Raw genomic sequence first — 19,002 nt, forward strand, 5'->3', positions numbered from 1 at the left:
ATATTATAGTCAATATATTAACCCTGGTTAACTCTAACAAGTATAATATATTAGCGTATATAACCAAGAATAGCATATTAAGTAAATATCGTCTATTAATGTAATGTAATCGTTTATATAAATGTATAGATAGTGTTTTGTGTATATTATAATGTATAATATGTTATGTAGGTGGTCAGCGTATATAGTGCATAATTTAATACATAACAATTAAACGTGTTTCATCATATAAGCAAGTTAGTTAAATGATAATATACGATCTGAGTGTTTAAATTAAATAGAACCGAAGAGTAATTGTTAGACAGTAAATAATCATTATAGCTACGGCACGCTTTAGTTATATAATGCTATATTATGTATAATATATTATATATATATATATAGTTGAGCTTTATACATATGATATGCCCTATAAGTGTACAATAGTACACCTATTAGCACAATAATAATATGTTAAACCCTAAACGAGACAACTAGAATTTTATTTTTTAACTTATTCAATTAAGGGCTTTAATTTTCGGTATACGTTGCTTTACAGACCTTATATAACTTCGCAAATATAAGACGTTTTATTTTTTAATAAATTCTAGTAAACACCACAATACTAAATTTAAAAAGTTATTATGTATAATATTTTCGAATGTTTTGATTTACTGCAACCATAAACATTTTGCAATTCAATTAGGTTAAACGAAAAATCGGAGAAATAAAAAAAATGTCTATACTCATTATAGTTTTATGCGGCTACAGTAATACTTATTACCGAAATATTTTATCAGTATAAATAATTCAACGATTTTACCTGTATAATAATAATGATAATTAGATTTACGCAATTTCCTTTTAATTTATAACTATAACTATTATTTCTTAATTTAAATAATATAATAGAGTTATATTAGTCAAATACTTGAACTCCTTATGAATGTGTCAGAATTAAATCAAAACATGTTCATAGTGAGACTGTATTGTAGTGAGTTATTTATAATAACAATACAATGGCGTATTTGAGTTATTCGTTCTTATTATGTTATGGATATTTATTTTTTTTAACTTAATTAATACTCGTCAAAACACGCTACGATATACGCTATACTTGAATATATGTACATTGTACCTATGTAATACTTTGCCAGTAGTTTATGGATCAGATGTTATCGACGACAAGACACATACCTCCTAAGCGTCCTCCTACTAACCCACCTCCAAATCAAAATTCAGAATCATTTTACAGTTAACTAATGTTTTTAGAAATTATCAGTTTATGTACCGTATAATGAAGTTTTAATTACTAAAATTCCATTACGACATCTCAGCATTTATTCTGTCTTTTGCACATATACATCATTTGTAGTTATCAGTAGACTGGCCTAAGAGATGTATACACAATTTATATATTTATAACAACATGAATAGTTTGTTTTCATTAATTTTTTATCAAGAAAATAGGCAGTATTTTAAGTTATAGATACGCGTGTCAGAAATTGATGGTCATTGCAAAGACGGGTCATGGCGTACTTGAGTGGTGTTTAGTTCTGTTTCCCATTGCTCAATAGTTTCTTAATACATATGTAGACCGATCAATAAATTGTTGTTTGAAAGGCATAATAATTTAAAAATGAGATTTTTACAAAACACAAATTTACAGCTGTCACAGTTTTAGTAGACTGACAAACAAGTGACGGACATGAACTACTTTCTGAAAAAAAACGCTGTAATATATATAAATATATAGTTAAGTTGCCTTCTTAGAAGAAATTAAAAATACATTTAAATCTTATTAGTATAAATATTAATTATATAGGCATTTTTTTTTTTTTTTTAGCACTTTAGAATTTTAGACCATTTAAGACCTTTGTTGTCAATACTCGATTATTTTATTTATCTCTATAAAATAGTATACGCATAATTAATTTCTATTCTCCATTTCAGTTTGATCTCGGCGTCTGCCTGTCTCGTCTAACTACCGTTTCTTTAGTTAACCAAATGGTTTTTTCTTGTTCAATTTTTCACAAGTACTGTCTTGATGATACTGTTATAATTTTTCAGGTGTAGCTTGCTTACTCCAATCTTAATTTTTTTTAAAAATGTATCATAATTCCTTTTCAATATAATTGTTTTGCCTGTTTTTTGACCTTCTCCCCCTCACTTGGGTATCGGAGTTGTTGACGGGACCATACAATATTTTCCTAAACACCTTTCTTTCAAAGATATTAAGTCTATTTTCATCTTCAACTACTGTAACCCACCGATATACAATATTCAAGACACAGTTGATCTGAGATACGTGATATAAAATGTTTCTTTGGTTTTCCTAAACAATAATTTTGATTTTAAAAGAGGTGACAAAACAAAATTACATCTATTTTCAGTTTTTATATGAGGTTTAATTTCATTAAACATACAGTTTCTATTATTTAAATATCATTTTAAGATATACATTTTTATTTCATACGTCGTTTATGAGATATTATATTATACAATATCCACAGTATTACTAATGTACTCAAGTGTGGTGTAACGTGGTCGGGGAACCTTATTACAATATTAGTTATCCAGAAAAGGTTTTCTAGTCTTTATGGATAAGTTTTCCGTAACTGGAGGTTAGAGTACTATATTAGAGGTATTTATCAATAATAAAACATGTTTGATCTATATATCTATAATTATTATTATATTTAAAACAATACGTTACAGAATGGAAAATGGATGTTGAGTTAGTTTGTGTTAACAGTTAATGTCGAACTAACTGTCCTGTGTCACTTTAATATATTCGTTATATTATTCAGAAATGTTAAAAAATGTTTAGTATGTATATTGTTGTTGGTCAATCATATTGGGGTGTTTATTATGTACTTTATAATATATATATAGTATGTAACTAATGATACAGCGGTATATGATGCCTTACATACACATCAGTATTTCCTGGTAAAGTGAAGAAAATTTAATAAATGTCTTCAATAACCAGAGCAGTACTGACTGTAACTCAAGTAAAATATTTGGAAACAAACAGGATATTTCCAATTGCATTATAATATCCATATAACTTTATTTTTAAATTAATAATTCCATAATTAAAAAATAAATAAACAAATAAAAAATTAAAATTACATTTTTGGGCTGGTTTATGTTTGAATTATATAAAACATATATTATATTACACTTGTAAAGTTATATTTTAAAGATCGTGTAAAATTTCTTTAAAGCTCTTAATTTTTAAATGATAATAGGTATTTAATTTATTGATGAATCATGTGAAGAAATAATGAAAACAAGACCCAAATAAAAAATAAAAGATGAAGCTAAAACCATAGGCAATATGAAAATTACAATAAAAAATTAAAACCAAAGTTTCTATAGTTTTGCATGGTTTGATATCAGTTGTCACTCAAGCTAAAAATAATTGAGCAGAGTTAAAAATAGGGCAAAATATTCATTACCGTTAACGATGCTTCTGGCAGTTATTTGCTCACATTATAATAATAAATGTGCGTGCGAAAAATCCGATTACATTAATCGGTGATTTAGCATATTTTCATAAAAACGCAGAATAATCGTATTTTCAGTATTAAATTAGCATAGTAGTTACCAGACGTCATGTTATATAAAGGTATAAAAATATTGTATATTCTTACTACATACATCTGTTGAAAAATTTAAATAATCATAATTTCAAAAAGTTATTTAAACTATAACTGAAGTCTTTAAAATTGTTTTTCGTTTTGAAAGACATCATACACTTTTCATTTAATATTCCAAAATTAAAATATTTTATTTGAATTTAATAAAATAATTATTGATTATTGAACGATTACCTAATTAATAAGCTATAATTATTTTGAAGTTTAGTTGAACAGATAGGTAGACCAACATTTTGTGGGATAACCCTGTGCCATATTCTCACTGTTTATGATACTTTTGCGCTAATCAAAAGTTAAATATACAGTTTTTTTTTTTTAATATGTATCTCAAAAATGTATGATGTACCGTTTAAAACTTTAAAGCACATTTAAAAGGCAAAAGTTAAAAAACGGTAAAAAATATTATTTTTATTTCAAAGATATCGTTTTATTATGACTTAAAATTATATTAAAATATATATCAAATGCGTAAATACTTTTCATCGTGATTGAACACTGTTAATATAATTTTAGAATTTTCCTGTATAATATAATAAATTATGTCATAATATTATACTATAATGCAGTATACGTTCATAATATGTACATTGTACGTTCACCTTTCTACGCTCTTCGATCCTGAAATACATTTAACCATATTCCAGATATTACCAGATATTACTTATACTATCTACGAATAATGACAACAAAATTCAATTTATTATTCACCCCCCCCCCCCCCCCCCCCCCCCCCCCCCCCACATCCTTTTTCCCCCCCCCCCCCCCCCCCCCCCCGAAACCTTTAAACGAAATGGTAATCGTTGTATATTCGATGATATACATATTTTGGTTTACTGATAAACTTTAGAATGCGTCCCGACACAGATATTATGCACTTTACCGATCACTGCGTGTCTTCTGGGTGAAATATTATGGTGTTTTTATATCGACAGAGTAAGTAATCTTACCACGAAAAATCTCGGGTCGTCTTATTGTGCACTATTTATACACGTGTGTTGTACGATTTTGCATTAAGTATATTATGAGCAAACTTCATACTTAGTACTAGCAAATGATATGTACAAAGCCGGTAGTAAAATTCTTAGTATGACTACGCGTAGATGTAAAGGCACTATCCACATTTTTTTTTTACGTAAAATATGACCAGATTACAAACCAAGTGTGAAAGATATAACGAAGCTGTTTTCTGTTTCTTAACGTTGTAAGTAGGAAATATGATTTAAAGTCGCGATCAAAACCGACCAAACTAATGCTTAAAAGTTCAAGATTAAAAACTCAAATTTCAATATTATAAAAGAAAAAAAAACAAGAATCATCAATTAAACAATATGTATCAGTTCAATGTCTTTTATTTCTTATCTATGTATACTAAAAAAAAATGTTGTTTAATCATTAGTTAAGATTAATTTTATTATTATTTATAGTACGATCCAATCATGATAGCCAATAAATATATATTATTTACATTAATTTTGCTAATTATATTAAATTTATTTATACAAAGTGATAACAAATGGAGTGCAATTATCATAATATAATATTTTTTCCCTGATTATTATATGGTATAATACCAATTATTATTGGGTATAAATGTATGTGATGTTTTTTCTACCTGTACTTGAAATAAATGTATAATTACCGGCGGAATATAGTTCTCGCTGTCGACTTAGAGATAACAATAATAGTAGTAATAATAATAATAATAATAATAATAACAATAACAATAACAATATCTTATTAAACAAGAAGTTTTGTAATCTACGGTTAATTGATACAATATCGTTTTTTGGTTAAAATATGTAATAACGTAATAATTGCTCTACGATTTTTATTCTGTAAACGGGTTTTTGAGATATAATACTAAAAAACGTTTATGAAATATCAATAACTATAAATACAAAATAAATATTTTCTATATTTTTTATTTGAAAACTTCTTTAAACATACTCGTATTAGACATGAGGTATGATTATTATTACATTGTGATACATAATAGGTATACGTGGTTAACTGTATTTTACTAATATAAAGGATTTTCCATGTGACAATTTACCGTTTAATTCAAATGTATACCTTAGAATATAAACCAGTATAAGCACTAATCCATGACGAAATGAATGAACCCAGACGAATGTCAAATACCATGTGCACTGTTTGGTTATCAATTTCATTACACGAATGAGCTCTATTTTCAATACAAAAATCAATATTATGTCCTACACTTCCACAATCGTTATTATTCTTGAAGTTATAATTTAACTAATTTTTTTGTTTGACCATTTTAATTGTGAATAAATTATTTTATTATAGTAAATAATTGCATGAATATTTTTAATTTATTTTTTGTAAATTTAATTGTTTAAATGGATATTCCTTCCTTATTCATAAATAGCGAATTGATTTTTGATATGTCATATTGTTAACAAAAAACCACGAAATAATGTATTGTATAATTTATTCTTAGTAAATTCTGTACTTCTGTGAGTGTGCAGCATCATTGTAAAGTTTATTTAATATTTACGTAAACTTTTTATTGTTATTTTGTCAACACTGAGCACTTAAAAAATACATCGAATCAAATTAGTTTAGTTATTATAGATTTTATAATATATAGTGACTATGTCAACATAATTTTATAAGAATATTATATTCATTTTGATACATAAACACATCTATTTCCTGAATATTATCAACATTTTTTAATACAGAGTTATATTATTATTTGATATTTGATTGAAATGTACATAGGTACGAGTATTATACGTAACATATGGCATATAAAAAAAAAATTGTGTTTTAAACTACGTTCAAGTTGGCATTATAAGTTAATATGTGACTCATATATTCTTATTTTACATGTTTGTCTATCATTCTGCACACAAATTACATTTATCAATTATCTATACTCAAATATCAGTTGAGTCATTATGGTAATATTCAAAAACAGATCAGTACCATATCACTGTAATAATCGCTTCTCTTACGTTTTCTGTAATATTTCATACCAACTGCGGACACGTTATGTTATTTTTACGTTATTGACAATTGTCATGTATTTTAATCATAAAATCTTTTTCTTTTTATTTTGATTCATAATTACAACGTTATATGATATTAATGGAAATATATTATTTGCATTTTTTATATATTATGAATTAAATAATGTTTACAGTTTACATAAAATTGATTAAATTATTATATAATTATTTGAATGTATTACGTGACTGTTCAATGATACAAATAAAAAAGCATATATTATTTTTTTTGAATTGGTGAAATAAAAGTAATGGTTGAATAAAGAAAAAAAATGTACATAAAATATTATATGCATGTGTATTGACGTGTTGTTAGTCCTTAAATTTAAATTTTATAAAACTAAATAACGAATTGAAACATTAATTACGTTAGATATCTAATTATTCTATCGTGGTTCGTCGAGCTTATTTTAGTTTATTTATTAAGATAACATTTTATACAAACAATTTAAATACGCTTTGTAGGTATTTACATTATTTAAATTAAAAATTCTTGTATATTTATTTTTGTTCTTGTTCAATTTTTTCTGACACAAATTATTATGATAATAATACGATTGTTGTTCTTAAAAATATTTTGTAGTAACGTTCATGGATATTTTGATTATATCATAAAAATGAAAAAAAATAAATGTAATAATAATTATAATTATTTCTGAGTGTTTTTTTTTATTTTTTTATTCAATTTATAAATATAATAAATATTTTAAATAACTATACATATTGTAAATGGCTTACAAACTATAAATAATAGCATATCAATACATTAAATTAACTAATTTAATACTATCTACATTTTTAGTGACTTAAAACTTTAATAATAACGTATACATTTCTTTCTATATAAGTTTAGCAAATAATTAACTTATTTAGCAAAAACCACGCAGATTCAAAAATTTTCTTTGCGTTTCATAGAAAAATTAAGTCTTATATTTACTAGTTAATAACATACGAGTATGTATAGCATCTACTGCTTACTAATTAAGTTGAACATTAAAATAAAATAAATAACTACTTAATAATAATGCTAATTAGTATAGAATAAGAAGACTATATTTATGATCGGTATGAAGTCATTATATTATCACAAGCATAATTTAAATTAAGAAAACATTCTATTGTTTGTATTATTATTATTATTATTTTTTTTTTTTTTGTTAAATACTTTTATTAATACAACTACTCAATAAAATGATTAAAAATAATGGTATAATATTATTTCATATTATTTTTTTATGAAACATATTTTCTGATTTCTAAACAATTTCTAAAAGTATATTATGTACTGTTTATTATACTTCACTAAAAACACTTCTGGCATGCTCTTTTAGAGAACAAAAACACTCTACATATTTTCATTTTTAATGTTATAAACTATATACGTACACCGATTTATGCAGACGACGTCATTGACGAAGTCTTTTAGATATTTTAGAGTTTATATTTAAAAAATTTGGGGTACATAATTTATTAATTTGTTTAAAATATTTATCCTATATATATATATATATAAACCAGGTTCATTCTTTCGAAAATATAAGTATTTCTGGAACGGCGCATCAATTTGGCTGCAGCTGATACATAATGATATAGGTATAGTGATCATGGCAAAATGTAATAATACGAATATACTATATTATATATACGTTTGAATTAATAGTTTTAATATTTAATGGGAATTGTTGAGATACCACCACTGCAGGCGACTTCTACTATTTAATCAAATATAATCAAACGTATTCCGTATTTATTATAGTAAAATTTATATTACACGTAATAATAATATTTGATATTAATAAACTATTCATTCATAATATATTAAATTTTTTATTATAATTCTATATATTTTTTTTTTTATTATTTTAATTTATAATTTATATTATAAACTTACTTATCTCACTAATTAGTTACTCCAGAATTTGGTTTTGTACACTGCCTATTTAAATAGTATAGCTTATAGAAAGTCTGTCAGTGTAAATTACAAAAATAAATTAATAACCATGTGCATGCGTAGACGTTTGGTGATATTTCTCTATTTTTTATTTTTATATTTTATCTGTTCAAAACACACTGAGTGTAATCTATTAAAGTCATTACGGCGTGGTGTGCACTAAATAAAAAAAAAAATAAAAAGTAAGAAAATGACAGTGCCAAAAATAAAATAAAATAAAAATATATAGGTATATTTGTATATATTGTAATATAAAATACTTGAACCTTTTCACATATTCGTCTCTTATACCGGTGTTGAAACCGGCCTCGTAACTTGGGTGGCTAACCCAGTGTATATATTATATTACTATGCTATTATTTAGAGCAGTACTGCAATAGTGTGCTCTGTATAATATATTGTATGCTATAAATGATATGAGATGAAATTGTCCAATGATTTACGGTTGTATACATGTGTGACGCGACGGGCTAGTTGGAGCAAATATGTGGACTTCGTGCCCCATACACGCAGAGTGATTTCTTTGTCATTGGACAGTGAGTTTAGCAAAAAATTCACGTGGCTTTGAAAACATTATTTTTTCATTATACGTAATTTGAAGTTGTCATAACAATAAATCTTTGAAAAAAATTGTACATATTTGTAAGTTTTTATTATTACCAATGACAACTTATTAAAGTTTTTTCAAGTATACATTATTCTAAAGGACAATATTTTCAAAAGATTCAAGTGAATAAAAATTGAATTTCATGATAATAAATAGTTTATTGTCAGTGTTCAATGTTAAAATGTATGTAAAAATAAGGAGAAAACATAATTAATTTTAAAACTGTTTCGTGGTATAATTACTTCAAACAATTAAAAAAAGTTTTCAAAAATAAACACATTGTATGCAATATATACGAGAATACGAGTCGGTCGTTTTCGTTTGAATGATAAAAAAAAAAAAAAAAAAAAATTCGTCCGATTTTATGGGTAACACTTGCGCAGACGATTTGTCTGTCACGTACGTATACAGTAGCTGCGGGTGTCGCACTAGACCGTACGCGGACGACGAGCGCGGATGGAGAAACTTCGGTAGGGAGGAAACGGGACGGACGGGAAATGACGCATGAAGTATTCACGGACTTAACTCGATGTTCGTATATTACACGTACACGCATGTGCGCCCATACACACGTACAGCGTTATTATACCTGTGTTCGAGGATCTGGGCGGGCATATGTGTGAGAGAGTGTATAATATACTTTCCGAGCGCGTTGCATTCGGGACGTAATGCTCGATGAAACTTTAAACAGAACGTTAGTCATTTTTTTTCACGTGTGTGCCGAGAAAAATGTATATGGGCTATACGATTTAGTGCCACAAGATATTATAAAAACGTTCTTATCCAGTAGACGCGCCGCGTAATACGCGTAATAACACGTATCGCATGTACTAACGTGCTTAATACATAATTTTAGTCGATGACCGAAAATGACGTACAAAAATACGAGAAAGAATAAGAGTAATCCTATGCGAGTTTAACCTAATTTTTTTTTTTAACGTTTTAATAGTAATTTAAGTTTTGTGAATTAGTTAATGCAATATGAATAAAATATAAGTAGGCATATAACATGATGTGTAAGTACATTAAGCAATAGCGTTTCACCGTTTCGAATTCGGCCTATAATTAAATTTTAATAGCATACAAATAGATGATTCTCGAAAGTCATAAAAACGGGGAACAATGAGCACAAATCGATTAAAACTTGTGAAATGATTTCGATGAAATTATCAAAATCACTTGAAATAATATTTGTATATTTTAATGTATACACTATACGTGATTTTTTATTAAATAAATTAAAATTCATCGAAATTACATGTAGATACAAGCGCATTAATGCATTCTTGATATATTGTGCATGAACCGGCGAGCGCAGAACATATAACTGATTCTGTAACTACGCTTTCAACCGAGTTTTTGTGGAAAAACCAATACAGGCAATGACAGTCGATTTCTGCATGGATAACCACTTACACAAAATACATTTCACTGAGGGTTCATAATATGTTCATATACTACGTTGCATCATAATATAATATAGTCTATATACGTCATATTATGTACCTACTGTATTACTATGCAAAGCTAGCCATTGAGCTTTTTATCATTTCGTTAAGTTATATTATATGTGTTACATGGTATTTCTGTTACTATCGAAACTTGAAGAATTCGCCGAAAACGTTTTTGGTGAACCCTCAGTCACACAAGCTACCCACCTATACTCCACAGCGGCCCGACCGTCGACTTCTCTTTAGCAACCAACACACCACCGTCTCTACCGATCGCCTTTTCCCGCAGGAATAGCTGAATATTTGACCTTTATGCAATCCACTATCCGCTCGCTCAATGACGTTGACTCGTGCTCCATCGAACGGTTAATGTGCTAAAACTGCGACACTTTTCGCCACCGCCTCCGTAACGAGCAATTTACATATTTTAGCGACGATACAATATTATTTTATTAATGACGCAATACATCTCACAGGGTGACTATGCCCATTATTCCTATGTAAATAGAACAATGATGTATCTGAAACTTGGCGTAGTGAAAAGGATGAGAAAATGGTTTAACACATCTTCCATACTCTCAATATCGTATACAATCATTATTTGTTTTCTTAAAATGTGATATGTATAGACAATACAATATTATAATATTATGATACCGTCGAATATGACCTGCTAATTATTATTCATTAATAATATCGATATAAAAATATGCACTAATGTTAGTGAGTCTAATCAATAGATATAAGAATTTTCGTTTAGGAACTATTAGATATCTACTAATTTCATGTTCTCGTCGGTGTTCTAATAAATATCTCTATTCTATAACCGTTGGTCGGCGCGATGTATAGGCAAATTCAGTACATTGGCGTGAATGTTACCTTTGGAACGGTATTCTGCTTTTAAAGCCATATTATTCAGAAATTGTTTTCGTAGGTGATACAAAATCTGAAAATTTTATATTGTATAATAACTAAATTTAGGTTTTGACATTTAGTTGAAAATAAAGTATATGAATTATAACACATAACATATAAAATACTATAATCTACCTTTGGAAGGACGCAAGTATAATATTTTCATATTACAGTATGATACAAAACAGTTGATAATATAATTAATAAATTGTAGTTTTAGTCATTTATGTTAGTACTAAGAATAAACAGTTACTTTATATATTTTTAAACTATTCAAGAAATTTCGTGGAGAGGGTTGGGGTTTCCAGTATACTATCCTCCCCACATATTTTATCTTTCCAGCTGTATTTCCAATAAGCAAAGTAAAAAAAAATCACGAATTTTGACTGTGTAACTTATGAATTTAGTTATTAAATTATTATTTCAATGTTTAGTGAAATATTAAAACAATAATTGACTAATTGATCCTTTATTTTTTTTGTTTCGTCAACCATCAAAGTACTCCAAATCTAATATTATCAATGATTATAGTTTTATTTAAAAAAAAAAAAAAAAAATATTAATGTTTAAAATAAAAAATGATTTATATATTATTTAAATTTTTGCTGTTACATGAATACTAAGTTTAGAAAACCATGTAAGTTACTTGGAAAATAACAAAACTGCCTAATTTCTTTTAGAAAAAAAAACAAGAAATATTTATATTATTTAAATATTAAAAGAGGAAATATTTGCTATTTAATCTGTGTTTTATTAAATTATATAATTATTTTATATTAAAAACGAATTGGAAAAACAATTGAACATGCTATAAAACCTTTAAATTGAGTTATAATATAATGCCCATATATATATATATATATATATATATATGTGTGTGTGTGTGTGTGTGTGATGTTAAATAAATTCGGGTAACGACTTATTTACGCTTACATATAATATTATGCTATGTAAGCACATAAAACTTAGTCTGGTCATAATGTAGGTAAAAAACTATATACATACAATTTGCTTTGAATCTGTTAAATTAAAATAGTTATTACAATTGTTGGTTTGGAAATTCAGATCCATACCGTTGATACAGTGCCCTTCGTTTTTATCCAATGTTGATATCTGTGTACAACATCCTTTTCACCACTTTATTTGTCTGAAATTTAATAGAGTTGGTTATGATAAATAATGTGGGTGTATTTGTGCCTTGTGAAAGTATTGTACAAAGTTATTGTTTATTTTATTTTATTTGTTATAATACATAAATATATAACCGTTTAAAAGTAAACTAATATTAAAAAAATCAAGTTATTTCAACAAACAGCGTTCTTTTTATATATAAAAACAATAGTAATAGATTAAATAGTATTTATTGAAGTGTGTTTAATTTAGTATAGAAGTCATTATTTGAAAATTCGTATCAAATCAATTATGAACAATGGTATTCAATATAATGAATTAATGTTGTTTAAAATAAATTTAAAACTAAGAGATTTTGAAAAAAAAAATCAATATATTTACTTGTTTTATATAATTTAATAAGTTTATATATTATACAAAAATGCGTACGATGAATGACATTAATATTAAAAATATAATATGATATGTTTTGCATGTAAATACTAAGTAGTGTAAATGTACGTTAAACATGACCACCATGCATAATAAATTATATATATTATATTATATCTCATGCAGATAAATTACTTTAACGTTTCATACGATACTAATACACGATTCAGGGCCATGAAAAATAATTAAATGTTTTTTTTTGAAAATCATTATAATCACTGAAATAATTTAATACGTTTAGTTTAATTATTTAAAACACCATTATATAATCTAAATTCTGAAAATAAAACTCAATTTATGAATTATCTAATCACTGGATTGATTGAAAATTAAACAGATAAAGAATAAGGTGCAGGTAGATTGAACGATAGAAAGATCATCACACATTTTTCATCTCTGTAAATTTAATTAAACTTAAACAATGAGGTATCTTACAGTAAGAGCTGAACAAGTATAAGAATATCTGAAGAGATTTAAAAAAAAAAAAAAAGAAAAGTCCATTGACAACAATAGTCTAGACACCAACTAAAGACCTACTGTGGGTTTTAAGATCTTATGTATTATAAAAGATAAGATATAATATTATAGACGTATTTTTAGACATGACATACACATGGATATAAATCTTTATCCGAGGATGATAAGCAGGATGTAACCGAGTATTTGAATCTTTTTGTCGATACACAAAATGCATAGACACATACACACTCTTACATATATGTATTCTTATAGCTAATAAGTCAAATTATAATAATATATATATATAATATTATAATCACAGACAGCGTCTTTCCGTGACGAAGAAATACAAAAAATAGTGCCTCATTATGATCAGTATTTAAATAAAGGTAAGAATTTTGTTAGAAAATAGCCTAAAATTTGTATTTAACGTTCCAAATATTTATTTATTTATTTTTTTTTTAATTTATGTTTTACTTATATTTATTGCCCAATGAAACTTATTTTGTAGACATACCTCGTATATATTAAGCTACATGATTTTATTTTTGAGTCAATAATTTATGTAAAAAAAATATATTAAATATTATTAATATAAAATCAAACTAATATAATATAACGTTCGTTACACCCTATATAAATACTTACATACATTAAACACACGATATGATTGATTAACACAAAATATATGCACATACATATATATATATATATACATTTTACACGTTCCAAATTATTATTTAATATATTAAAATGACTTATTATTTAATATATTAAAATGACACACGACACGAGTTTAACACTGGCCATCAATGCTAACGAACCAAGCAATACAATAATTAACAGCCATCTACCAAAAGCTGTAAGGTATATTTTAAATATATATTTATTAGATATATAAATCAAACGTGTCTATAATTGATAAACACTTCACAATAGTGATCTAACCCCGCAGCTACGGAAAACTTATCCATAAGGAGTAAAAACCCTTCCCTGGATAATTAATATCATAATAAGGTTTCCCCAACCACGTTACAATAATGTTTAGTTGAAAAAAATACATATGAGTATTTTCTAATTTAAATTACTACACATAATTCAATAGAAAAAATATTATTGTAAATTATTGTATTATTTGAGAACGTTTCATAATCGCCAAGAATTAATTACTATTTGTGATGCAATTATTTTTACGATCTACATAAATATGTTTGTGTAAAATGTATTTAGATTTTCTTAAAATGTTTTTTTAAATGTATATATTATACTAATTCAGTTCTGGTATCATATTATATTAAATTTTGTGTAATATGATCCGTTTTTGTTTGTGTTTCAGCAAGACGATGTTAAAGAGAATGTTACATCTAGTGAGATGACGTTTATACCCACGACAGATGACAACGGAAAATCGATAACCTGTAGAGCAGAAAATCCTCAAGTACCTAAAATGGCTCTTGAAGAAAATTTTATACTGAAAGTTGTCTGTGAGTTTATTAATATTTCTTATAATTTTATTTACAAGCTCGTTTTATTTTATAAAATGATGTGCTATGTTTTAGTATAAATACTCAAAACAATTGATATAATTTTATAAAACTTACATAAAATAAGACCATATTAAATACATTTTATATTATATTTGCTATAATAGAAGGTTTTTGTCTCAACATGTCTATTCCGATTTTAGACTAATCACAATTTATAAAGTAATTAACAAAATAATTACTATAACACATCAGTTTTAATTATTATAGTGGTGCTCTACGTTATTCTTAGCTGTCAACTATAAGCCAAATATAATTAAAAATTTATAAAAAATATTTATTTATTATTATTTTGTGTTCATGATTGGTAACGTTCTTATAGAATATAATATGACACAAAAAAATTTAACTACATATTGTCATACTTAACTGTGGAAAAAAACTACAAAATAATACACAGTATTTTGAGTTAATAGTGAATTATAAACATATTTTATTTCTAAAATAATTATTAACTCAATGGGAATGAATGTTTCAAAAATCTAAAATGCCCTGTTCCTCGTTATATTAAGGTTATAACCTTTTTCAAATTGCTTAAGTTTTTCATTGGTATTTTTGATATGGATTTTTAATTTACAAACGTGCAACATTAATAATTTTTATATACAATGCTATAGTATGATTTCCAAAATTATTTTAATAATTATATAAAGCCATTTGCCTATCTATCATATTATGTTTTTACTATTTTAATTAAAAATTTATAATATGCGAATTATATATAACATTATTTATACTTGTTACAATTTTAGTATTCATAATAATACAATTTGTCGTACACAATGATGTACGATTATACATTCATAGTAATATGCTTTATGCAAGTTATATAAATAGAATATTAAATTAACAAACACAGAAAATATTCAAATAAACAAAAGATTTATAATCGATTGTATAAAAACAAGACAGTTGCAATGATTATCAAGGTAAACTATGCACCATAAAAATAGCTCTTTGATAGGAACATAACAAAAAAAAATAAAAAGGTTGACCAAGAAAAATTGTCTTATCACAAACCTAGAAAGGCTTTAACCATTATATAAATTTAAAAGGTAAATTATTACACGTAAGAAAAAAATACAATTAATACATTTTCTCAAAACTTTAAGTAGGCATAAATATATTGATATCTAATGTTTTTTTCTTTATTTTAAGAAGATTTATTAGTGAAAAAAAAAAGTATTACGTAAACCTTATTCTTTTTGTAAACTCAAATTATAATTGATAATTTAAGGTATTGAAGTGATTCTTTTTAAAGAACCACGAATGGTGATACCCTAAATATATCTTTTATATTCTTATAACAATAACCTATTATATATTATATTGATGTTAAACGACGTCGATTTCGAAGTGGATATAGAAAGGAGTTTATTATATGAATAATTACCCGTTAATATGTATTTGCACAACAAAATTAAAACGTGACCAGAATTTGAAGAAGAGTGTAAATATATATACAACATCGACCACAAAAGAGAATGAGATATATTTTTATAAACGGAGAGAAAAAGTAAGCAAAAAAGAATGGGTAAACGAATCGTAATTTTTCAGTTTTTATCTCTCTCGTAGTTTTGGATGGTAGTAAAAAATAAAACGAATAGGTGTTTGATTATAAATCATAAAATTGAATATTTATAATAAGTGATTATCGTATACCAGTATATAGTGGAAGGTATATAATATTAGTATGTATCTACCTTTCCAATTGACATCATTTTAAAAGGGTGAAAAAAAATCTGTCTACTCGATCAGTTGTAATTATATTTTGCTGAGCTTAAGCTCACAGTGCTTTATATTGATTTAAGCTGATGCACGTAAATACATATAACTTAAAAATATTTAATATAAACATTATATTAATTATTGTCCTCTCAAAAAAATATACTAAGAGTCAATCAAAAATATTGTTTAATTTACTAAAAAAAAAAAAAATACATATTTTAATATTTTATATGTAAATTATTATTTCTTGTATCTGTTAAATATATTTATTTACATTAAAATCTACGATATTTAATTAAATAATTATAATAACCAATATTTTTATATATTTATGTGTATAGCTGTAGTATACAGCAAATACTATTCATTAACATGGTTTTAATATTGTATATATGAATATTAATGAAATAAATTCCAATAATTGATACTCGGGATGTAACTATGTTTCAAAAAAGTATAAAGGAACGAAATTAGACTACGAAGACTTATTATATATCTTTTTGATCGGGATGCAGTTTATCTATCAAATTAACTTTGGGACATTTTTTTTTTTACGGTATAGATATCATGTTGAACTAAAAAATAATATATCAGTACGCTAATTAATAAATAATAATATAATATTCGAATATATAACCTATCAATGGAAATCTAGAATAATCAATGCCTGTACAAAAATAATTGAAAAAAATCTTACTTTTTACATAAGATATGCAGTGTAATATTATTAGTACGACCACTGTTTGCCCGTACAAATTATATAACTATAATAAACTTGGTTTATACTTTTACATAAATAGGCGTGTACTATATACAGTTTCAAGATGAATAACTTTGAAAAGTTTTTCGATTTGTTTTACTTCCAAACGCGTATACAATATTATAGTTAGGTATATAACAATATAGTGACGTGCTGTTATTTTGTATTCAGATTTAAACGTTCAGTTTGTATAATATTTTATGGGCATGGCATTATATATTTTTTTAATCACCTACATCCTGTATTGACTAATTCAGGATAACTCATGGTGAACATAATTAATACGACATTTCGTTTAATCGTGATAAGCAGGTACACATGTGCACTTGTCGTGTTTGTTTAGCAGAATGAATAACGTTGTATCTAACTGTACATACATGGACATATGGTTATATATAGTATACAGTATTATTTATATGTGTATGTGTATGATAATGTTGATTTTTTTTATCAAGAACATTAAAACATTTGAAATTTTTAATATTAACTAATATCATTTAAAATTTTGGAAAAAATTATTTTAATTTTATTTAGATAGATTTTATTATTTATAAATAAATTAAATCAGGGACAGCCAAACTTTTTTTGACCGCGATTTACTAAAAATATACTTCATCTTAATTAAAATCGATAAAAATGTTTTTTTTTAATTATTTAATTGTAAACACCATTATTAATTTTTGTATACGTATTTTAAAAATAGATTCTGATACGATTAACTTTGAAATTGTTTGCGATTGGCCGCCCCTGACTTAAATATTAATAATTTAATAATGAAATTTTAGTAGCAGTATGACTATAACAATTTTCAGTGTTTTCAAAACTAATATACTATATATTATGGTACATAACAATATTATAATATACTTCATTAGGTTTTCTAAGTAAAGGATTAGTGCTCTAAAATTTTCTTGTAAATATTTTTACTCTTACAACAGAAAGTACATTCCACATAGCTAGATATATTATAGTACTTAAGAGCATTTAGTTTTATTTTTATTTTCTCAATGACTTTAACAACCCTAGAAAAAGCCCATAGATATCAAAAAAAAATATTAAGTCAATGATATTTATTATTTTTAAGTGACAATCCTTGAAATTTTAAATATTTATGATTTATTTTCCCTCAGCAACTATAGATGTATTTTTAAAATAACATAGGAAATTACTTCACTAAGTTAAACATAGATATTTTTTTATTAAAAAAATAAATTAAACGGAAGTTTAAAATTTATTAATCAATAATCATATATTATATTAAATTTATACATGAAAAATAAAACTGAAGAAATTATTCTTTTCTATAATATAGAAGTTGAATGTACTTCATTAGTAAGTCAGTTGA

General features: G+C 25.4%; 1 protein-coding gene across 4 annotated transcripts in view; it reads left to right on the forward strand.

The window, feature by feature from the left end:
* The window catches only part of LOC112591189 (protein turtle homolog B-like), a 318,331-nt gene that overhangs the window by 254,918 nt on the left and 44,411 nt on the right, over positions 1 to 19,002 (forward strand). For all 4 annotated transcript variants that reach the window (XM_025334915.1, XM_025334918.1, XM_025334916.1 and 1 more), the window contains exon 7: positions 14,962 to 15,109. In XM_025334915.1, the coding sequence (XP_025190700.1) occupies positions 14,962 to 15,109 (148 nt within the window). The remainder of the gene's footprint in view (positions 1 to 14,961; positions 15,110 to 19,002) is intronic.

The sequence above is a fragment of the Melanaphis sacchari genome, unplaced genomic scaffold, assembly GCF_002803265.2.
Source record: "Melanaphis sacchari strain LSU unplaced genomic scaffold, SCAv2.0 Contig12_pilon_pilon, whole genome shotgun sequence".
Taxonomy (NCBI): Eukaryota; Metazoa; Arthropoda; class Insecta; order Hemiptera; family Aphididae; genus Melanaphis; species Melanaphis sacchari.